Source organism: Sebastes umbrosus, chromosome 4, assembly GCF_015220745.1.
Source record: "Sebastes umbrosus isolate fSebUmb1 chromosome 4, fSebUmb1.pri, whole genome shotgun sequence".
Classification (NCBI taxonomy): domain Eukaryota; kingdom Metazoa; phylum Chordata; class Actinopteri; order Perciformes; family Sebastidae; genus Sebastes; species Sebastes umbrosus.
In genome coordinates this window covers 30,018,412-30,042,612 of record NC_051272.1, presented here as the reverse complement: position 1 = coordinate 30,042,612, position 24,201 = coordinate 30,018,412, and the positions used below count along the sequence as shown (strand labels likewise).

At 39.7% G+C, this 24,201-nt stretch overlaps 2 protein-coding genes across 2 annotated transcripts in view; one reads left to right on the top strand and one right to left on the bottom strand.

Annotated features, from left to right (window-relative positions):
• Positions 1-1,685: 1,685 nt before the first annotated feature.
• On the top strand, positions 1,686-14,658 carry LOC119487578 (probable polypeptide N-acetylgalactosaminyltransferase 8). Its single transcript, XM_037768588.1, has 11 exons — positions 1,686-1,957; positions 6,655-6,904; positions 9,666-9,832; positions 10,054-10,237; positions 10,388-10,585; positions 11,886-12,000; positions 12,127-12,312; positions 13,216-13,353; positions 13,592-13,687; positions 13,777-13,944; positions 14,148-14,658. Exons 1-11 carry the CDS (start codon positions 1,783-1,785, stop codon positions 14,280-14,282), a joined length of 1,812 nt encoding a protein of 603 aa, XP_037624516.1. The 5' UTR covers positions 1,686-1,782; the 3' UTR covers positions 14,283-14,658.
• A 2,124-nt stretch (positions 14,659-16,782) lies between these two features.
• The window catches only part of ndufa9a (NADH:ubiquinone oxidoreductase subunit A9a), an 8,921-nt gene continuing 1,502 nt past the window's right edge, over positions 16,783-24,201 (bottom strand). The window contains exons 2-11 of the mRNA XM_037768605.1: positions 23,445-23,618; positions 22,555-22,652; positions 21,628-21,719; positions 21,312-21,453; positions 20,764-20,866; positions 20,388-20,458; positions 19,944-20,020; positions 17,650-17,745; positions 17,158-17,224; positions 16,783-17,056 (exon numbers count right to left, since the gene is read on the bottom strand). Coding sequence (XP_037624533.1) covers positions 16,886-17,056; positions 17,158-17,224; positions 17,650-17,745; positions 19,944-20,020; positions 20,388-20,458; positions 20,764-20,866; positions 21,312-21,453; positions 21,628-21,719; positions 22,555-22,652; positions 23,445-23,618 — 1,091 coding nt within the window. The 3' untranslated portion in view covers positions 16,783-16,885. The remainder of the gene's footprint in view (positions 17,057-17,157; positions 17,225-17,649; positions 17,746-19,943; positions 20,021-20,387; positions 20,459-20,763; positions 20,867-21,311; positions 21,454-21,627; positions 21,720-22,554; positions 22,653-23,444; positions 23,619-24,201) is intronic.

The following is a 24,201-nucleotide window of genomic DNA, read 5'->3' as shown; positions in this document are numbered from 1 at the left end:
GAGGGTTCTGCACCCTGTGTTAAAAGCTATGAACACCTATACAAGGGTTTTCAGTTTATTTGGCTGATTAGATCTCTGCTCTCTGTAATTTACTGACATCTTCCTGAGTCTCCTGTCAGCCTTCATTGCACCTGTTTTGGCATTCTTGTCATTCTTGTTGGTAGATAGAGATTTATGATAAGACCTGAGCAGAGGTCTAACCAGCCAGAATAACTGAAAAACACCTGTGTGGGTGTTCAGAGGACAAACAGGTTCAGCTTATACAGAGTTTGAACAATGTGTTCAGATGTACAACAAAAAACAACAAATAAGTAAAGATCTTCCAGTCCCTTCGAGTTGGTACTAAATGTGATTACTACATTATGAAAATGCCCAGTGATTGGCAGTTTGGTTATAGCAAGTTCACTCTACTCGACTTTAGCCCTGATTTTCAGCCTGCAGACTGGCGACCAGAAGGGAGCCTGTAAATTGCGAAATTTGATCTGAGATCTGCAAAAACTCTCGTGAGACTCGCTGCCAGACAACCTATCCTAACCTCGACCATTCGAGGCATACGACATGACACAGGAAGCTGTTGTAACTTGACTCTACATATTCCAATCTACCCCAAACTTCACAAGCTGGATAAGAGTCCCGGTCTGAAGACATATACGTTCCATTATTGAGTTATGGTGATAGCGCCACCTACTGGCAACAAGAAATGGTTGTATACTGCCACCCACCCTCGTAGAAGTGCCTTTTAAGGATGCCCCACAGGTAGTCATGTGTATACCTCCACTAACTAAATGATATGGCGTGTGTGACTATTTCAGCCTTCTTTCAGCTGCGTCCCTGTCTCTGGCGGTGTGAAACAGACTTGAGAGCAAGTAAAAAAATAAATATTTTTACGGGGGTACCCGCTGCCGTGCATTTCCATGAAAGTCGGACACTGCACGCAACAGTTAGAGGGTATTTTCTGCGTGGAGCGCGTGGCACTGTAAATGACCTGTTGAGATGTAATTTTTTAAGTTAACTTACACAAAAGGTCAACTGTTTTGTCTTTGGTTTAGAGTTAAAAAAAGCATGACCAGGGCCTGAATGGCAGCAGTGCACTAAAAAGACATGCACATTTTGGAGTAATTTTCATTAGTACAAGTTATTGAGAGGAAAGAGAATGTCCTGCAAGTCCCATAAATCACAAAAACAAATAAGGTAGGTAAGAAACAATACAAGTAAACAGCCAAATTATATCCAACAACTAAAATAGAAACAAAACGGAGACTACAGCCAGGACCATGATCTTAAGTGTAATATGTATTTAATGTATGTTTTGTACAATAATAGTTCTAATAATATACTGTACTCAAGTATTGCAAGTAACAAAGAAGCACATAGAATCAATGTTGTCATTGATGCCAAAGATACTCAGTGTACAATAAAACAATAAAAAACATGCTTAAATCAAAGGAGAGTGAATGTGCTTTGTAGGCACAGTAAATACTGAAGTGTACTTTGAAACCTTCATTATATTTATGGCTTGATAGTGTTAGTCCACCTCTCCACCCCCAAGTCAGCAAGGTACTATTAGGCTACTTCTAGGTATTGTATTTTCCCCTCAAAGCAATGTGTTGACTCAGTGTTCTTATGTCCGCCTCCTTAAGCCATGCTCTTTTGTTGATTTTGTTGAAGTGTAAACTGAAAGTTGTTTAAGATAAGATGTGCTTTATTGAACAACTTGAGCTGTAAAGTGGCCGGCGTAGAGGGACAGAATTACATTGATGTGATATTTCGTGAGAAACTACAATGAAGATGTATGTGCGAAGAACCGGAATGATTGGAGCCTTTTTGCTGTTAATATACTTCATCATTTACATGATCGCGAGTTGGAGGACAGGCAAATCTTTCCCAGAGGGAGTCACAGATCAAGAGGTTGTGAGGAGGAAACTGGACATGATTGAAAAGACCCTGAACAAGCTGGGTGAGTACCAATTCAGAAGCAACCTCAAAAAGACTTAAAAGGTCTAGTGTAAAGTTCTTGCTTAGTAAACCTGTATTATATTACAGTTTTTATCAACTGTTTACACACTAACACTGGAACTTGAGACACAATGTCCACAACCTGTAACTCATGTACTAAACCTCCTGAACCCATTCTGCTAAAATACAAGCACATTTACTGCTCTACACTCAGATTGCCGTTCTAAACCACGCTTTTTTCAAAACACTGCACACATTTCTCTACATTTGGCACAATCTTCAAGGATAAAATCTCCTGTGTTCACATGGAACACACTGACAATCAAAATGCTGAACTTTAATTTCCTACTATCCACTCTGACTTCTCACATGGGCAAACTCATGTTGCACAATTGTTCCATTAGCGATCAGAGTTTTAGCAATAAAAGGGCCACTAGTGAGCTTTTGTGTTGTGGAGCAATGGATGCCAACACAGCAGAGAGAGGCATAGCAAGAGGAGGAACAGGAGAGCCATAATCTCTGATGAGATTCAGATCACTTTGGTTGACCATGGTCTAACAATGAGGGAGGCTGGGCAGAGAGTACAACCACATTTACTGTAAGCAGGTTCACAGTAGGTAAGGTAAGAAATCTACTCTCATTACAGTATTACAGTACTGCATCAATACAGCACTCAATGATTAGTATTGCAAATGGGGCGTAGTACTGTAAACAGAAAGTAGCCTATGTTTCAGTTACAGTATGTATGAGATTTGGAACTATATTCCAACTGCACCTATAAAGTATTTACAGTGTTGGCCAGGGAGAACATTGCCTGTGATGTTGATGAGGTGCTGTGGCCAAACTCAAACAGAAGACACGATGCAGCCTCATTTAAACACACACACAATGGGCAAAACCCCTCAATTCTCCTGCAAAATGAAACTTTACATTCAAAACAATGTTATTTCTTCTCAAAATGGTATTTTGTTTTCAAATGACACACACAAACCATCATATGAATAGACATTTATAAGAACCAGTTGAACACTGATGTGCTCAATGTAAAACACTATGATGAATGGAAAACACTTCTTCTCCATTCATCATAATGACTTAGGCCTTTTTTTTTGTTCAGTGTTACACTTACTACAGACAGTACATACATAAGTGTGTTGTAAAATATTTTAGAATATTGTTTTTATACTCAGAACACACAAATACACGGTAACAAATATATTTTATTTTCCCCACAAAAACAATGTACACAGTGTACATCCCAACCAACACAAAGTTGCACATACAGTGGTCTACATACAAAACAACAGAAGAATTTACTGTATACAGTTACAGTAAAAAAAACGGAAAAAAAAACTATGCTGCATCCTCTCTTCTGTTTCGGTCTGGCCACAGCACCTCATCCACATCGCAAGCAATGTTTGCCCTTTTATGCTAAAGCTCTGATTGCTAATTGTAACACTGTGTGACAGGTGTTTGCCCATGTGATGAGTCAGTGTGCATAGTAGGGCAATTGACTTTAGAATTTTGAATGACAGTGTGTTCCTTGTGAAAACCAAATGCAGAGAATTGTGTGTAGTGTTTTGAAAAAAGTGTGTTTTAGAACTGCAATTTGAGTGTAAAGCAGGAATTGTGCTTGTAGTTTAGCAGAATTGGTTCAGGGGGTTGGTGCATGAGTTACATGTTGTGGTCATTGTGTGTCAAGTACCAGTATTTGTGTGTAAACAATTGAGAAAAACTGTAATTGTATTTACTGTACACAGTCAATTTTTTTATTGTTTGTTCTACACTTTAAACATCCAACTAAAACATGTTTGTATTTATGTTACAGTATATTTGTCGTTTAAAATTTTAGTATGAAAACATTATGCCAAAATATTTCACAACATTACATCATTTATTTTACAGGAGTAACACTTGACATGCAAAAGTCTCCTGAGAACAAATTCATACTAGTGTTTTCCTTTAATAATTTATATGGCGTCAAATCATAACAGAAGTTATCTCGAGACACTTTTCATATAGAGCAGGTCTAGACCGTACCCTATCAGACAGCAATGTGGCGTCATAGCCACCTTCCAAAGGCACTTCCATTGGAAAAGGATGGACAGACAGAACACAGATCCATGAGGCCACAGAAACCAGCTGCTCCACAAAAGCTCAGAAACATCACACACCTATACAGCAGTGATGGGACCTGTAGCGACTGCAGAAAATTCCAGTGCCTTTCAATGGGATTGATGTGTACTGAGTTTTGCTCATGTCCCTTTCCTGAGTGCCCAAACATGACATGTTTTGTCAGCGAGGATAATGTGAATGGACATGCTGCATTCAAAAGATGGAAAAAGCAAGAAAAAAATAGACCAGGGGACATTTTGTGTTTGTATTGGAGTTATATATTCATACTTTAAGTGAAAATTATTACTTTTACATCAAGAACATGTATTTACTCCCTAGATTAAAGTTGATACAAAACTTTCAACAAGTGGTGTGTTATAATTTCTGACCTGTGATTGGCCAAAGTATCCCGTCAAGGGCTAGATTTTTAAAGCCTGAAAACAGAACCATGAGAAGGTGCTGAAGTCTAATTTCCTCTCAGAAAACTTGAGTTACAATATGCTGAAAGGTTATTATTGAATTTTTGCCCAACGATGCCAAAAACATTCTGCCTACTGAAGCTTTAATGTTCATAACATATTGTTTTTATCATACTATCTGTCTGAATGTATATACCTATAGCCACCCTCTGTCTGAAACTCTGAGTTTTAGCGCCCGTCTCTTTAAGCCCCCACCTGAAAAAGCCCAGTCCGCTCTGATTGGTTTGCAAGAAAAATATGGCACACATTTGCCTTTCCGTGGGTGGAGATACTCAGATCGGAGTGGTATATTCTGTGACATAGAAAGGGGAACAAAATCTGAATGGATTATTGAATCACATGTTTTCTGATCTAAGCAGCCACAAAAAAACTGACTGGGTTGTCTTATTACACTGTTTGTGGATTGGTAGGTACTCCAGATACCCAAATGTATGTGCACAACATGGATGTATAAAGAGAACTGGATACAGAGTTGTAGGGTGGCTCCCATTCATTCCTATGAAAGTTGCTCAGTGGCGTATGAAGCCAAAATGGTTCGACTGCTGTGTGCTAAAGTACCCGGATCATCCGGCGATCTTCCGCATCCATTGGGCTCAGAGCAGGCGCAGCAGCCTTTCCTTTAACTCTGCCTCCCAGCCCTCGCTCCAGTGCCAGTTTGGGTCTCATTCACATGAACGGAGGAAGCGAAATAACTCTGGATTCGACTATTAGTGCATTTTACAACTTTTAGGACCTAATGATTTAAATGAGGGCTATTCAAGTGATTGTACTGGGAAGTTGATTCACCTCAAAAAAAAATGATCCGCCGATTTACAGACATCTTTTCCCCAATGTAAGTCTATGGGAAAAAGTATTTTTGGGCCTAATGGCATCATGTGACTGACATGGAAGTTGCAGTACCGCCGTTTGGCCACTACGAAAATTTGCTTCATAGGACAGTGCTCTTCCTGGGCGTTTGGTGTACAAGCAGTTAAAAAGTGAGTTTCTCCATCATATGTCTGCCTTTAAAGTGGCAGTAGGCAATATATTTTTGGCACCATTGGGTAAAAATTCCATAATAACCTTTCAGCATACGTAACATAATATTGATTAATATTTGATCAGCGCGGCCTAGTTTGACCGTTTGGTCGGAGTTCGCGAGTGATTGACAGCCGGCTCTCGTAGACGACAGCTGGACAGCGGAACTCGGATCAGCTCTTACTGCATGTTTTCTTCCGGTATGTGAAATCTTGCAGATGCCGTTAGGAGCACCGGAGGACACAGAGGCACATGATTTTTTTCAGGTTACCTGTTTCATGTACTACTGTCACGATATAGCGACAGCTTTATAAAAATAACTTTTTTTAATCATATTTGCTCCAATCTCGCCTACTTCAGCTTTAAGTAAAAGGAGCAGTAATACAAAATCTTCTTGTCAAGTTAAAGTCCTGCATTCAAAACTCCCAGTTATACAGTCCATTACAGATATTAATGGACACATTCCAGCCATCAGAATGGTGAGAAAAGGGGACACAAATAAGTAAGTCAATAATTAAAATCACACGTTGCATCACATGCGTCGGCATGTGTCGACCATGTTTCAACTTGAGTGAAAAATGTGTGTGTATCCCGAGGGTTTACGATTACACTGCAAAAACATACATAAACAAGAAAAGAAAGAGAGGAACTTAGGGAAAACACAAAGAACTGGAGTTCCTGGTAAGTTTTGAGATTGAACTGTCACACAAACAGAAGAGACGGTCGTATGTAGGATACATTAGTAGCTAGCTAGCTACCATTAATGTCTATCTGTATATAGTTGGATGTATTGTGTCTAATGTTTGAAGATTGCCACAGCAATCAAATTGGTGCGGAAAAACACCAGGAGCAAATTTGGTTCACATTCGAACACACCTTGAGAATGTACTGTAGGTCTTTAATGGACAAGGAGAGAAAACAAGTTGGTAAGATGTTTTGTACTACATATGTGTATTAGAAGAGCTTGCAGCAATCCTTCCAGCTAAATTTCTTAACAGATTTATACTTCTATTGAAAGACTATTGTCATTCCATTTTACTGACACTGTTTATGATTTCTGTCTTTTTTTTAACACAATCCACCATAGCAAAGCTGATAGAAGTATCTGGTCAAAAGAGCTCCACCAATGAACATTTTCCAAATGTGGACCAAGAAAAAGAGAAGCTGGTGATGCCAAAGTTATATCCAAACTCCATCCTGTTTTCCCACTGGGGTGATGACCTATCAGAAAAAGAACAGAAGGAGGCTGAAGGTCTGTTTCAGATATATGGATACAATGCCTTCCTGAGTAACCGGTTGCCACTAGACCGAAAGCTTCCGGATACAAGAGACAGCAGGTAACTTTTGTTCATACTATTTTGAAAGGGGGTTTGATTATTTTGTTTCCTGACCTTTGCCGGAACTTGCTATGTAATATAATCAAATGTCTTCTCCGTCTTATGGGTGTTACTACCAGTGTTTTATATGCAGCGAATCTAATAAACCTTATAAAAATAGTGATAATTGGAATTTAGTTGCATTTTGAATATGTAAATAATTGTGCCAAAGCAATATTTAGCCAGAAATACATGCACTGGGGTGCAGGTAGCTCACCTGGTAGAGCAGGCGGCCCATGTGCCAAGGCTGAGTCCTTAACCGCAGTGGCCCAGGTTTGAATGCGACCCATGGCCCTTTGCTGCATGTCGTCCCCTCTCTCTCCCCCCTTTCCACTCAATCTATCCTGTATATCAAAAAAAGCCAACACCAAAAGAATAAGAAAATAGAAAGAAATACATGCATTCAACATGACATGACAAGATAACTATTACATAATGGCACCCTTTATCTAGAATAAGACCCAGAACCACCAACCTACTGCACACAGTAGGACGAAAAAAAGATCTAACATCTATTTCCTCCTAAGCTTACTTGTGTTTACGCTTTCACACTTATTTTCAGTCTCTTCATACTCTCTTTTTTCTTCTGTCAAGCCAGCTCAAAAAATTGCTTTTGATACTCTACACTCCATGACAAGGACGTAACTTTGGTTTGAGAATTGGGGGGGAAGTAATGAAACAATTTTTTTACTGATAAATTCTGCTGACAATACTCATGTAAGTCTACTATTACTTTTTGAATGCAGGACTTTTACTTGTAGTGGGGTATTTTCACCGTACTTTTACGTAAGTAAAGGATCTGAATACTTCTTCCACCACTGGTTTTGAACTGCCCGTGGTTACCTCCTAGAAATTAGCATGTAATTCAAGGCATTTCTTTATATGCTGTTAAGTTTAAACAAATGACTAATGATAATTGGTCGTGTTTAGAAGGTAACCCTCAAATTGCGAAAACTTGCAAAAACTCTTCCGAGACTCGCTGCCCGACGACCTATCCTAACCTTAACCATTTGTGGTCAATGCCTAACCTTAACCTTTCAAGGTCAATGCCAAACCTTAGAAGAAAGCTTTATTTGTCATATACATACAGGTACATATATGAAATTTGACCTCTGCATTTAACCCATCCTAAATATTTTAGGGGCAGAGGGCTGCTGCAAGCGCCGGGGAGCAACTTGGGGTTTAGTGTCTCAAGGACACTTCGACATGCAGTCTGTAGGAGCCAGGGCTCGAACCGCCAACCTTGTGGTTAAAGGACGACCCGCTCTACCCACTGAGCTTCAGCCGCCCCAACCTTAACGATTCAAGGTCAATGCCTAACCCTAACCACGACTGTGACTCAGAGGGTAGAGCAGGTCGTCCACCAATCGGAAGGTCGGTGATTCGTTCCCCAGCTGCTCCGGTCACATGTCGATGTGTCCTTGAGCAAGACACTTAACCCCAAATTGCTCCCGAAGGAATAGCCATCGGTGTGTGAATGAGTATTTAGATTAGATCCTGATGGGCAAAGTTGGCACCTTGCATGGCAGCCTCTGCCATCAGTGTATGAATGTGTGTGTGAATGGGTGAATGCTAACATCTAGTGTAAAGTGCTTTGAGTGGTCGGAAGACTAGAAAAGCGCTATATCAGTGAAAGTCCATTTACCATTAATCATTCAAGGTCAATACCTAACCTTAACCATCTCGTGAGGGTTTCGCAATTTGTGTGTTACCGTTTAGACACAACCATTATAACTGGAGCTCTGCTCTCATGCAAACATTAAGCAATGTGAATGTGAAAGAGAGCAGTCAGTTAAACCAGTTTTTTATTAGTATAGTATGTCCTTGACGTCATGTCACATGGCCACACCTTGGCATACACACTGTATGCACTCGATCTGTCCCGCACGTACACACACACACACACACACGCACACACACACACACACACACACATACCGCCAGCCTCTGATCTCAGTACAGCTGCAGCGTCAGTGGGAAATTATTCCCAAGTCAATGAGGTCAACTTTCTAGTATTAACGTTACCAGTTAGCTAACGTTAGACTGTTTGATGTTAATGCCAAAAAATGAATTTTGTCCGTACCAACATGCTGCGTCTCTCCTCGTGACAGGAGCATCTCTAGCAGCTCCTCCAACTTTAGGACGCACAGCTAGTGGAGCCGGATCTACGTTTTTGGGGGCCCTATGCAAAATCTTGTTTTTCGACCAAATGCTATTTTTTTTCACAGCAGTATAAAATAGATAATAGAAAGGGAATTATTACCTAATTATAAATATCATATTTAAATAATCATAATCTTTTGAATTGTGTGTTTTTATGCAAATAACCACTATGGATGGCAATATGAAAGTACAGTATAGTACAGTACTGTGTAGGCTACAATACCCTCCCATCCCCCAGAAACAGTGGTTGGACACTAATTGTAAGTGTAAGTGTAATTTCAACACTGTAATTTACCATGTATATAATGTTTTTTCATGTAAAATATATAGAACATTTTATTACATCAGAGCTAAAATTATTCCTTCATGTAGCGCATAGATTTCAAAAGTGGCAGATAAAATTTCAGACAAAAAAAAAATACTTACCTGCCATAGTGGCAGGCAGTGAAAAAAGTTCATTTCAGACCCTGCCTGCAACTCAGTGCCTATTTCCCTGCCTTGCATGGGAACCTTCATTAACCAAATTGTTACACCTGTCACTACATCTCACACCATTTAGATGTCTGACGAAGAATTATCCCAGGGTCCTGCCAACCATCAGCGTGGTACTGATCTACATAAACGAAGCTCTTTCGATCATTAAAAGGGCAGTACGAAGCATCATCACCCACACTCCACAGCACCTGCTGAGGGAAATCATTCTAGTGGATGACTATAGCACTTACAGTAAGTTTAACTGTGCATGATGCTGTTTCTCTCAAACGTCTCAGTATCCTGATCTACATCAACCATGCCACTTATTAGTCTCATTACCCCTACTAAGGACATTTAGAGTAAATTACGTTAGCACTCACTGCTACATAATTTTTTTGTATATCATTTATATAGCTTTTTGTAGTCATCTGTACTCGTTTTATAGATTTGACTGTGGACTACTACATTTTCAGATGACCTTGGAAAACCATTACAAGACTACATAGTTCAGATTCACAAAGAGAGGCCTGGACTCATAAAGAAAGTGCGGCATACGCGACAAATGGGGCTGTCCCAGTCTCGGATCTCAGGTTGGGAGCATGCCACAGCTGATGTTGTGGCCATTTTGGATGCCCATATTGAAGCCACAGAGGGATGGTATGTACATGTTTCAGATTAAGGGGTACAGTTCAGGGAAAAACTAGTGAATGAACCCTGTTATAATCCTACATCAATACTGTTAGAATGATTTACTTCACCTGCTCCTCTTGATGTTATTGTATTGTATAATCTTGGTGTCCTTACCAGGGCAGAACCTTTGCTGGCCAGGATCAAAGCCGACAGGACGGTGGTGGTGTCCCCAGTGTTCAATAAGGTGCATTTTGATGACCTGCATGTGGAAAGATATTACTCATTTGCTCATGGCTTTGACTGGGCTTTGTGGTGCATCTACGAATCCTTTATGCCAGAGTGGTTGAAGATGGAGGATGAATCGCAGCCTGGAAAGTATGTGGAACACACACTATTTTACTTAGCCAGATTACTTTGAGTGGGATGATTACATTAGACCCTCGCCTAAATTTTAGAGTTTTGGAGCGTTCTCCTCAGGGATCGGTTGGTTGCTTTGACTTTGATGCGAAAATGTGACTTTAGACACCTATACAAAAGAGCAATCAGCTATTTTTGAGCTCATGATCTTATTTGCAGTAGGGCTAGTGAAAAGCCAAATGTTTTACCACAGTGAAATATTGCTTCCGGTTCTGTGTCTGATGTTATGTTCTTTAAAGGTGCTAAATACGGGATTGGTATCATTTCTATTGCCTCTCAACGGCTCTCAACATGGCCGGCGGTGGCGAGCCTGCGGTGAGCAGCTAATGATGCTAAAGATGCTAAACAGTACAAACAACAGCAAAAGTGCTAACAGAGTGCAAACAGTGTTTACCTGAGGGGGAACCGGAGGGTGGGTGCTACGCCTCTGCGATGACGCCATTGATCGGGACAGCGTGATCAGCTGTAACCGCTGTATGAGAGCAGTGCAGAGCCGCAGCCATGAGCTAGCTACTCTCACATGCACGAACATGCACTAAAAGCACGCGCGGCCGGCCCGGCTATGTCAACAACGCAAGGAGAAGTTCGGATAACAACACGCACAGAAGGAGAGTGACTTCATTCTCTGCTCAGGTAGACATTACTCTTCTATTGTAATGGGTGTGGTATGGACCCAAATGCAGCACAAACACTGGCAGGTAACGTTGATAATAACTTTTATTCACAGCGTACACAGGAACCAGGACAAGCAGGTAAGTAAACTCACTGCACTGATTTAGATGAAGGCTGGGAGCCTTGATAGTCTTTTGGGGGTTACGGGGGCTCGACCCGGGTTGCCGAACAAGAGTACCGGTGAGTCCGGAACTAGCGTGAGCCACGTGTGTCCACCAAACAATTCAGCACCAATTTGCAGCTGTGAGCTCAGGTGAGGTGGGGTGAGGTGAGGGCAGAGTTGTGGAAAAACACTGAGTGCAGGTATGAAGAGGAGCAGACTACGACATCTATATCTTTACATACCAAATAGTTGTTTGCTGCTATATTAATGCTCTGGATATCAAATTTAGCACCTTTAATAGCTTTTATTAATTGCCAGAGTTTAGATTTATTTCACAGTAAAGTTTGTGCCTTTGTCGTCTTTCTATTTAAGGGGAATGTTTGTGTTTTTCATATCACTGAATCACTTTTTAAACAATAAAAAGTTTTAGCTGTTTCACAATATAACAGACAGTAAAAGTGGCTCTGTTTGTTTGTTTTGCAGGAGTCCCTCTGTTATGGGAATCTTTGCAGCAGACAGAGGCTTCCTGGGAGAAATCGGTGGGCTTGATGGTGGAATGAGAATTTACGGAGGAGAAAATGTTGAACTTGCGATTCGTGTGAGTAGCCAAAACTGACAAGTAATGAGAATTTAACATGGCACAGATTTGAAATCATTTAAAGTTGAACTTTGGGGTTATCATCACCAATGACTACAGTGTCTGATCTGTGTGTTGACTGCTCAGGTGTGGCTGTGTGGAGGGAGTGTGGAGGTTGTGCCTTGTTCCAGGGTTGCTCACATTGAGAGGGCACATAAACCGTATGCGCTTGATCTCAACCCTTCCATGAGAAGAAATGCATTGAGGGTTGCAGATATCTGGTTGGACGAGTACAAGCGGAACGTGTTTATTGCCTGGAACATTCCCCTTGAGGTTAGCGCAATTATTTATGTTGTTAGAGATTAAGTTTAGTATATGTACGGTATAGTATTTTATACAGTAGCTCAATTAGTAATACATTACATTCATAAAATGCTGATGAATGTCTAGAAACATGGATCATAAAATGTAAACAAGTTAACGATAAGGATTAGTCTAGGTGGGTTGTATGCCTCCTTAGCATTGGCATACAGCAGGTCCCGTATCTTATTTCCCCTGGTTGGGCAGTCCATAAACTGCTTGAATGTGAGTCGCAGCCAAACTCTCTTGACAAATAATATGGACGTAGGCTTATTTCAATTATCTGTTTGGATATACTGTATAATGACACACTAGCTGCTGCTAGAAATGTGCTTGTTGAGACAGACCTTGAACCAAAGGTGTTTCACAATTTGCTTAAGGTGTCTAACCTTAACCATTCAAGGTCAATGCCTAACCTTAACTATTTGAGGTCAATACCTAACCTTAACTATTTGAGGTCAATGCCTAACCTTAACTATTTGAGGTCAATGCCTAAACTTTACCATCTAGCGAGAGTTTCCCAACTCGTGGGTTACCTTCTAGACACGACAAAGATTACGTCTTGTCAGCTACTGCATTAACAAACATTGCAACAAGAAAAGCAAAGGGACCCATTTACAATGTTTATGTTGTAAAGTTTGAAAGGTCTATTGTGCATGCTGACTCACTGTCACTGCTAACTAGGATACTTAAATAGAACAGATCCATCATTCATGTTTTTTCAGAATAAGACTCAATGTTTTGTAACTTAGCAACACCTGTGTTTTTTTAAGAGCCAGCATTTCCACATGTATTTGCTTTCTCTCTTATAAATAAGAGACTTATTTGTTTAGAAGAGTATAGATTTTACCAAGATTTTGCTTTGTTCATACACAGAATCATGGAATCGATACTGGTGACGTGTCAGAGAGGAAGAAGCTCAAAGAAAAGCTGAAATGTAAACCTTTCAAGTGGTACCTGGGCAACGTTTATCCAAGTCTGGAAACATGGGATAACCTCTTGGGGTATGGTGTGGTAAGGGACATTTTAAGTCATTAATTTGTAACAGGTCATATTTTAATGTGAGTACTATATTAGTCAGCCTGAAATACCTACACTTTGAATTCAAGATCAAAAATCTGTATTTAATGAGTACTATCTTCAATGAATACACTAAATAAAATCACATTTTAAAAGATATAAAACACAAATAATGAATGTTCACATAGTGGTCAAACACAAAGCAAATAAATAGCTCTCTTGACCTGTACAGCTGCAGAACACGCTTCTCATTAGCCATTGTGTGGACCAGGGCGCTGTTCCAGGAAACATCCCCATCCTGTATGAATGCCACTTCCAGCAGCCACAGGTAGTCAAAGAAAACAGGCAGAAAAAACTGACACTGAAATGATAATAATAAATCATAAATATTAAATCAGAACTCATCCTTTTCACCAGCATTGCTTCTACAACTCAGACGGTGAAATCTTCATTGGGGGGATTAAATCTCACAAATATAGCAGTAACCGCTGCCTGGTTGATCCTGGCTCTGGCAGCACTCCCACTCTGCAGGACTGTCAGCTGGCAAAACTAAACCAACTACACATGCACTGGGACTTCAAACAAGTAAGACCTCAATCACGGTAGTATGTTCTGACCCCTGTGCAGTGACGTTTTGAACAATCCAGCACAGTCTTTTACCAGTAGGAGGTGCCAAAGTCATAAATGTCCGATCCTACACATACAGTATATCGCTTGAAAATATCATTGCGTTAGATGCATTTATGCTACCATCTCATAAATTCTCTCTCTTGATCAAACTTTTACAGGGCCAAGCGATCATAAACAAAGCAACAAAGAGATGTCTAGAGATCGTCCAGGGACAAAGCACGGACTATGAGGTCATCATTCAACAGTGCAGTGGACAGAGCTGGAAGATTGAGCATCTTATCACAAGTTTTTAGTTTGGGCTTAAACTGAATTCATAATAAAGAATAATGACAAACTGGATCTTATTTCATTTTTTTTACTGATTAATACAAAATGAAAAACGAAAGTTTGACTGACTGACTGTTTTTGTGTCATTCTCGTAACATGACCTGTGTGTGTGCAATTATCCAGACTTTCTTGAAGAACCCAAATGCAACATCTACCAATCAGGGTCGATGAATTCTACAGGTGTGATCAATTTTTTTTTTTTTTTTCTTTTTTACAATTTCCTATGTACAAACATCATGACTTAAATATCTTTACATTAGACCAATAGGATCAGGTGCATACAAAATAAATAAACAAACAAACAAACAAACAAACAAACAAACAAAAGGCAACACTGAAAAATAAATGAATTAAATTTAATGGCTAGGGTTTTTGGTAAATTATATTCTTCCATTATGCATTGCATTCTTATTTTTTCGTTACTTTAATGGCATTCAATTAAGAAAGAAACCCATTATGAAACACAGTAAACCTAGGTTTCACTTTCATATACTTGGATTTCTGTAAATAAAATTTCCCAAGAATAAGAATGTTATTAACCAGAAAGTCACCTTTGCTATTGTCAACGACGAGTCCAAGGTGTCCTTTTGAGAAAAGTTTCAATTCGTAACAATTCACTGGACGGATACACTCCATTTAGAATTTTAAAAAATCGATTTCTTTTGCTTTGGGACTTGTGGGGAATTTTAAATATTTAGTTCATGTGAATGGTTCTTTTCGAATAGATTAGTGAAACTGAGTTTCTATACAACACTATAGGGTATGAGATTTTATTAAACATATTTCTCAATGTTTTGTTTGGGATATTGATTGGAGTCACAGAGCCTCCAACAAAAACTTGTGGGAGACAAGTAGCAACAAGTTGTTAAGATTCCTCTAATTAAGCATATAATAGAATTTGGGATGGATTTAGTTATGGATTTAAATGTGATACGACTGCCATTAAATCATATAAGGCAGAAATTCTCATATGACATGATTGCAACACGTTCTCATCTAACATCACACACTGAGGCTTTGTCCCACCCGAAGGGTGCCACAGTAAACAACCACTCTCAATAAGCCTATTGTGAATCACAGATCAAATAACTTTCTCCAACCAGTCATACTTCAACGATTAGTTTTTTGAATTGCACCTATTAAGGAATTATTCCTTAGGTTATCTTGCCAGTTTGCGACCAGCAAAAGAGGTTCTCTGTGTAGAGGCCCCTCAGAATTGGGTTAGCGGCACACTTGTTGACTTGTATTTGCTGACTGAATTCTCCTTGAATTCAAGACATAAATAAACCTCCAGTGTAAGTCATTCCTGGTCTCTGGTCCACTTTTTCAGTCTCCAATTAATTGCTCTCAAAATTTCTCCACAATTAGGCGTTGTCGTGCAGTCTTCCAACATAACTACAGAATAAGTGCAATTTTAAGTTTTTATTCGCCATTGCCTTACCAGAACTGGGTTTGACGGAATCATAAAAGAATCTAGTTTTATACATAATATTTTTAGATTTATACGTGTAAAAAGTTACAAACAGTCCCTTTAACTTAAAAAATTACAACTTTTTTTCTTGTGGACATAAACTTTAAGGACTGCAAATTCAGCACAATGTTATTGCATGGTGACATGCATTTTGTTTCCCCTTCAATGTACTTCTTTTGTCGGCAAAGGCAAAATTCTGTAAATTGCGCATAACTGCATAACACACCACCTCCAGCCTCCACGGAGGGGATTGACATTTATTGTGATATAAATATCGTCTTAGATTTTTGATATCGTAATATGGCTTAAGTGTTGTCTATTCCTGGTTTTAAATGCTGCATTACAGTAAAGTGATGTAATCTTTTGAACACATCAGACTGTTCTAGCTGTTCTATTATTTGCTTTTACCCACTAAGTCATTATAGCCACATTACTGAAGATTATTTATCAAAACCTCTTTGTCAAAATATTTTGTGAAAGCACCAATAGTCAACCTTACAATATCATTGCAATATTGTTAAAGGTATTTGGTCAAAAATATTGTGATATTTGATTTATTCCTTATTACCCAGCCATATATCTACTGTATGTAGCATGCCACAAATACCAGGGTATCCTATTACATCCAGTAGCATTTTACAGTATACAAGCCAGCCTGCTTTTCTGGTTATTCTGACCCACAATCCTCTGCACAGCAGATATATGAGCAAGAGGGTCAAAGTACAAGGCGCAATGTTATGACGAAGTAGTAAGTCCCAATTGTATTCATATTGCAAGCAACAGTACGTACTTTGTAAGGGCAGCTGCAATACGGTACCAAAAGTAAAAACAAAAAGTATGTGATTTAGAACGTAGCCTGTGTTTCTGCGTTTTCTGTTGTACAACAATAAAATGTAAAAGTCCAATGGGGTAAACATGAAGAACGGGTGAATACTCTTTAGAGGCACTGTAATGGTAAAGTCATATTAAATAAAAACATTCAAAACAAGACAACCTTTAGAGGATCATTTTTTTAATGTATTTACAGAACATAGTTAAAGACCAAACAATCAGAGAAACTGACGTCCTCTGGCTGCCCTGGTTGGTGTTGTTGGTAGTTTAATAGTTGACAGTCTTGGCTGGTTTTGTCTCATCCAGGTCAGCTTCCAGGTAACGGAATCGGCGATGGCGTCGCAGAATCTCAATTGCCCTTTGCTCTACAGTGGAGGGAGTGATACCAAGATCTTCCAGACCAGGAAGTCCTGGGTACTTCATGTCTGTTGTGTGAAACTGGAGAATAAAAGCGCAGGACAGAATTAGTGTTGGAGGCTCTGAAGTTGGTGACACAATTCTCAAAACTTCAAGTTATTCCAAGATCCTGGTTGTCTTACCCTGTCGACTTTGTCTGCGGTTGTCCAGGGCTCAAATGGGTTCATTGCGAAAAACTGCGCAGCAAGGCTGAAATAAAAAAAACAGAAACTATCACATGATTGTACAGCATATAACAACTGCACCCAAGAATCCCCTGTAGAGGTTTTGGTTACAAGTGGCACTATAAGGGAATTTTTTGATGAAGGGGTTGCTGTTTTGTTTGTATAATGTGTTCAATCAGCGCAGGTACACCACAAACATGGGGCAACGTGTTAAACATTTCACCAGAATGTGAAATATGATCTGTGAGAAACACCTCTAGAAACTGCTCGTGTGTTGATATTGTAGCACACAAGGATGTACACTTTGCAATCAACAATTAACCACTCCTTTTTGTTGTGTGTTTTTTTTAAACAACAAACACCTTGAGTGTGGTTGAATGCTTGAGTCATTTACAGTCAAGAGATGCGTTTTGGCAGGAAAATATTGAACAACCTGTACGAAGCACTTACTGATAGAGTGGGCGGGGTAGGGGGTAGGGCACAAAAGGTCTGTGTGCCAGGGCGTAGATGTACTCCACCAGGTCATGAAGGAGGTAACGGTTGGGACTAGATGACAGGAGGGAACAAGACAAAAATAATGCATGAATGTAAATCTGTGCTCAGGTGATACAAATACAGGGCATGAACCACAGTCCAACATATGTTGACACACAAGGTTTCCTATCCTTCAGTAGGCCGTTTCTGTGCAGACAAGGTAGTCTGTAAAGCTAAGTTCACACCATAGTCATCATATCGCTGTACTGTTCACACTACACAACTTGCTGTCTTGTAATTGGGAGTCTTGAAGTCGTTGTGGTTTTCACACTACGTGACTGACTGGCAACGGGGCCCCACACAACGAGATCTTTCACTGGGAGGAATCCCCGATGAGGTCTCCAAACTGTTTTTATCACGAAAACATTTGAGAAATACACGGTAAATGACGTGATACTAGGGCTGGGACGATACATCTATCTCCCAATTCGATATGTATTGCAATTTTGAAGTATTGTGATTTTACAAGTATTACGATTCAATATTACGATTTATTGCGTTTTTTGGTAACTTTTTTAACACTGGACTGTGGAAAAAATTTAATCATACACTTCTAGAGACTTTTACTTTGGAAAATATCTAAATTGTTACAGTTAAAATGTTTGATTTGCAGCATGTATGTAGTCAGAGATGTCCTGAAGTCAAATACATCAGTCATTTATTACATTTTTTTCCAGCAACCCAAAAATCAAAGAATAAAGAATTTCCTCACAATTTAATGGTATTTTCTATTTAATTATAAACACCATGGAATGTTTTATGTTTCTGGTGAATATAATCCCGTCAATCTTATTTCCATTTATGTATACAGTTCCCTTTGTTAACACCTTATTTTGAAAACCGGAGGTAGTCACACATGTATACTTCCATTAACTTCGCCAAGTACATCGCTAGCTCTCCCCGTCAGCTCCGTTCTCTTTATACATCCATGGTCAGCTCCATTGGGGCTGTTTGAATTCATTTAACATAAATGTCAGTATATGGGTGCTCTACAGTTGTAGCGTCGGCTGATTTGACCACGGAGATGCAAGTGACGGCTGGCTTGACCGCACGTTACCGCAAGACGATAACGTTTCCTGTCCATCACAGAGTTAGCATGCAGCTTCAGCCAAGATGACTAGCTCTGCTTTACCTGGCAATGTGTGAAACCCAAAGTGTTTCCACACTTTGCTGTATGTGTAGTGTTTACCACTTTGGATTTATAATGTGAGGGTGCAGGTCGTATCCACGCCGACCCTACACCGGTCGTATCTGCTGGTTTCTGCTCGCTAAGGCTGGCTGACTACAAATACTGTTGCACATAAAACACATACAGTAAGTTCCTGTTGTTACAGGCGACCTCTCCTGTCAACCCGTGTCTCGCGCTCTCGTTGGCTGTAGCTCGTGGCCGGAGTCGCCGACAGGTCCAGATATTTAGCATGCTAGATATCTGGCATGTGTCTGCGAGCTCTCTGCTCACGTCTTTGAGCAGTTCACACATGACGCGTGAGTGCCGATGTGCAGGTGAGCCAACGCCAATTTGCCTCTGATATGGGGCTTTCCACGGGGAGCTCCAAAAACTGTCAGGGAGCGGAAAATCAGGGCTAACGTTGTGTAGCGCGAATTAGCTATAACTTTCACTAAAATGCATCCTTGTCTGTCACCTCTCTATATGCAGGACATTCTCTTTCCTCTCAATAACTTGTACTAATGAAAATTACTCCAACATTTGTTTTGTAAAATTCAGATTGTACTATATATAAATATATATATATACACAGTACGCATTTCTGAACATGTCTTTTTAGTGCACTGCTGCCATTCAGGCCCTGGTCATGCTTTTTTAAACTCTAAACCAAAGACAAAACAGTTGACATTTTGTGTAAGTTAACTAAAAGAAATTACAACTTTTTTTCTTGTGGACATAAACTTTAAGGACTGCAAATTCAGCACAATGCTATTGCATGGTGACATGCATTTTGTTTTCCCCTTAAATGTACTTCTTTTGTGGGCAAAGGCAAAATTCTGTAAATTGCGCCCATGACTTCACCAGAGTACTCTTTCTTGCTCAGTACAGATTATGGTCATTACTGTTGATTGTTCTTGCCACAAATTTAAGTCTATAAATTATTTGTGCTTTATGTCGTCTCTGTTATCAAATATCAGTAGTTGCTCTATTCCTAGGCACAGGTTTTCGAAACAACAAAGTTATTTGAGTGCTGACCACCTACCCAACTAATGCAAATGTCTTCCCATTAGCATCAGGGTCTCTGACAGCATTGATAATAGCCTTGGCCACATCCACCACCTGAGGGAGAAAAGAGACGGTTTAGTTGGGTTCATTTGATAAGCACATTCAGTGAGTAGAGTTACTCAGTGTGTATTGTCTCCGTTAGACAAAATGGGACAAGCATGAATATTGGAAACCCAAGTTAATGAGACAAATTGTTTCAAAGTACATTGTCATCTGACACATTTAGCAGTAGGAATGCTTATAACAACAAAACTTGGGTGTTGTCACAAAACTGAACTATGACTAAACTAGTTTTAGGATGGGCAACAGGACTTTTTTGCACACAGTCCAAAAATAGAATTATTTTAGAAGTTATTTCTGGAAGTTTACATTTATTATAAGGGGAAATATTTGAATAGCTGCTTCCTTTCTATAAACTTACATGAACAGGCTGCTTCACAGTCTTTTTCCCCAGAGATATGAGTGGAACAGCATTGCCAAACCAGCGCATGTCTGAAAAAGGATTAAAGCCGCACATACACACACATACATTTTCATTGGTTAGCTGTTAACTGCAACATTTTCAATAGCTCCTCTGGTGCTTGTAGAAGTTGATGAAGAGACGACAATACAATTAATATACAGCACAAGTTAAATTGGAGCGTCAATGACAGAGCACTAAATGCGCAGCAACCAAATCACTGAAAAGGAGCTCAACAACATTCACAAACATGACGTGGCACATCATATGTCTTGGTATCACTTAGAGACTGAACTGTTCTCATTGTCTCTTTCACTCCCACAAACAACTGTCTTACTTGCATAGTAGTTGAAGAATCTGTCCTCCCTCCCAAAGATCTCAGAGGGCTTCATGATGATCGCTTCAGGAAATTCATCTCTCACTGCTGTCTCTCCTACAGCCTATGGTAAAGGAACATTATACACAATGATCAACTACATTTTAGGGATGTGCATTAGAAGCAAAAATACTATTAAAAAAATCCCCATCATCAACCCATCCCTACTACATTTACACAGGTTAAAGGTTGATATCATTTTTATGTAGACACATTTTGTTTTTAGAAATAATACATCCACAGAGCTTTTAGAAAGGTGCCAAATAAAAGTATGGCTTTTCCAACAAAAAAAACAGGTCCAAAATGACTGTTGAATGTTTTGTTTATCTCTGTGGAAGTTATCTGAAGTTCAGTTCCCACTTCTAAGCACTGTGTGAAGTAAATGCAATGGAACGGGCAGGGAGAGTGCGACATCTGGTGGCTGAATGTTATCAATAGCACCTTTAACCTTCACTGGCTTAAACATGCATATACTGTATGTTACTCTATGTCCCAAAACAGCCCTCTACCTTGTTCCTCAGGTATTTGGACTGGCTGCGTATGTCAGCGTTGAGGTGAGACATGTGGACGAACTTTGTGATGCCGGCCTCTCTGGTTGCCTTGGCAATCTGCTGAGGGATGGTCACGAAGGCATCCTCATAGCGATAGTTCCTTTACACAAAAAGAGGAGAAATACTTGCATGTGAATGCTTACCTACAATAAACACACCCATTCAGCAATGTCCTCCAACATTCACCTATACCTACATCGCCATGCCAGCTTAAAATTCTACTTCATGTGAAAAACATAATACATACTGTACATTACATGCTTTAAGACATTACCTTGTCTCCCACTCTCTGCCCACTAGGTTGATGACAACATTAGAGTGCTCCAAAGCCCGTTTGATGGAGTCTTTGTTCCTGGCATCCCACTCCTGCAACAAGACAGATCAGAGACAACACATTTGCATTTAATTAAAAGGTATAATATGCAAGAATTAACTAAAAAACATTGTATAGACTGATACAAAAATATTCTGCAGCGACCCTCTGCCTGTATTTTCTCCTTTGTTTTTATTTTGCTTTACTCATGACTTTTCTGGGCATCAGCAAACAGCCTTTCGGTCCCACGTAGGGGTGTAACCCCCAGCCAAGAACACAGCGCAGGTTGTGCAATCTGTTCAGGTGGTCAAATATCGGCACTTTGTCACGCCCCTCGACTTCTGATACCGACTCTCAAGTCCCCCTTTACTCTGTTAGATGCAAAGCGGGCGTATTTCACAGATGAAAACCGACTGTGTTATGTGCATGTGCCCAGTGATCCCCCTGATCCTCTCTGTGCTGTGAGTGCAGCTATGATCAGTGTGTGTCTGTAGTTTAACGAGAGCAGCCCTGAGCCACAGCCAGCAGACAGGAAGCGTGCATTCATTCAAAATCCGACAATCGGCACCTTCCCGTAGAGTTGTGCGGAGTTGGTTGTGTGTTTATTTGTGTTTTAGAACGTAACCACCGTGAAACAATCAGAATATAACGTTTTATTTCTCTGATTCGCTGCTTTGTTCTCACTAACGCCGCCCTCTCTTGAGCCGAGGAGGTGTGGACAACTTTGAATGCGGTGTGTTAACAAACAGCAACTGACAACGGTTACATATTATACCTTTAAGGCTCTAAATGTATTATTTATAATAAGTGCATGCAGATCAAAGATTACATCATCCATGAGTGTTGCAAGATTTCTGCAGGATGCCTGTGTGTCTGTATACAGCTTACCATGAAAATGATCTGTCCAAGATCACCCATGGGCCTCAAGTACATGAGGTCATACTGATCACAGCGGTGAGGGATGACAATCTGAGAGCCAATCCGACCTGCAAATCATCAGTTAAGAAACACAGACAATCACATCTTTGGGTCATGATCTCTTAGAATTTGATAGCAATAATACGATAAAAATATAAAATAGTTCAAATGCCATAACTCCAACATATAAATGAACTGCAGTGATGGGCCCCCAGAACACGTTTATGTGTCTTGTTAGAGGTTATCTTTTTGTTTAGATTTTTGGCTGGTTAGCAGTAATTAAAATAAAATCTTGGGAGGAAATAAATAACCAAACAGCTCATGTCAGTCATCAAGTTTCAAAACCACATACTGTTAACATACTGTACCATGCACCACGTTCTGAATACTGTCTTTTACATCAGTTACCGTCTTGGTTGAACAGGCTATTCAGATTCCCCTGTAATATCCTGCTGTCAAATATTGTATCTGTGTAACCATAAATAACCATAATATACTGAATGCATGTCAATGTAAGCTATTGACAACACAGTATGACAACTTCACTGCCACTTGACTTGTCCAACAACCTGTAGAAATTTAGTTTCTCACAATTTTGGGTTCCATAAATCCCTGCTGTGATGCTGACTAGTGACTACAATTCAAATAAATTTAGGAGTAGTATCTCCTTAATGGGAAAACATGTTGGCATCTCAGACAACATTATAGTATTATTGTTCTCATGAGATGAGGGATATTGGACACAGGATGTGATGTTCACAAGCACAAACTCATAAAGACAATACACAAGTTTACTGAATATAGAGTAAATATTAGTGTGTGAATATTACATCAGTATTTACGCTATATTTTTAACTCACCCAGCCTGTTGACCACGTATCGACCCAGAAAACCTGTGGCACCAAACACCGTTGCCGCTATTCCACTGGAGGAGGAGCGTCCTCCTTTCCCTTTGGGGATGACAGCATGGTGGAGCTTCCTCTGCTGGACTGTGGTGACCGAGGCAGCCGACAATACAGCAGGGGAGCAGCTACCTATTGAGAAGAGAGGAACAAAGGCAGTGTTTGATCCATATGAAGTGGTAAGATTACAACTTGCCAATTTATTGATACACTTTGCTAAAACTAATTAAGCGATAAAACCTTTTGTTGAAACTGTTTTATAGAGGTTTGTGATGCTCTGCTTGCTAATGCTTACTGTTATATATATATATATATATATATATATATATATATATATATATATATATACACTGTATATACACTGTATATATATTAAGGATGCATCGATCCGACTTTTTCAGTCCTGTTATAGATAACGATACCTGGGCTTTGGGTATCGGTCGAAACAGAGTACTGATCCGATACCAGTGTATAATTAATAAGCTGTATGTCTCACTGTGTGGAAGTGACTGGGATCATTCTTTTATGTGTAAGGCAACATCAGGCTTGACTTAACTATTGCTTTCTTTACTTTGCAAACAATGTGACCAATACATACATAGATATAAATTGATTTAATTGTTCTTTATCATTAAAATAACAAATCGTACACCAGCAACTTGGTAAAAAAATCACCGAACTGAAATTACAATTCAAGTGTAAACTTTTTTAATGC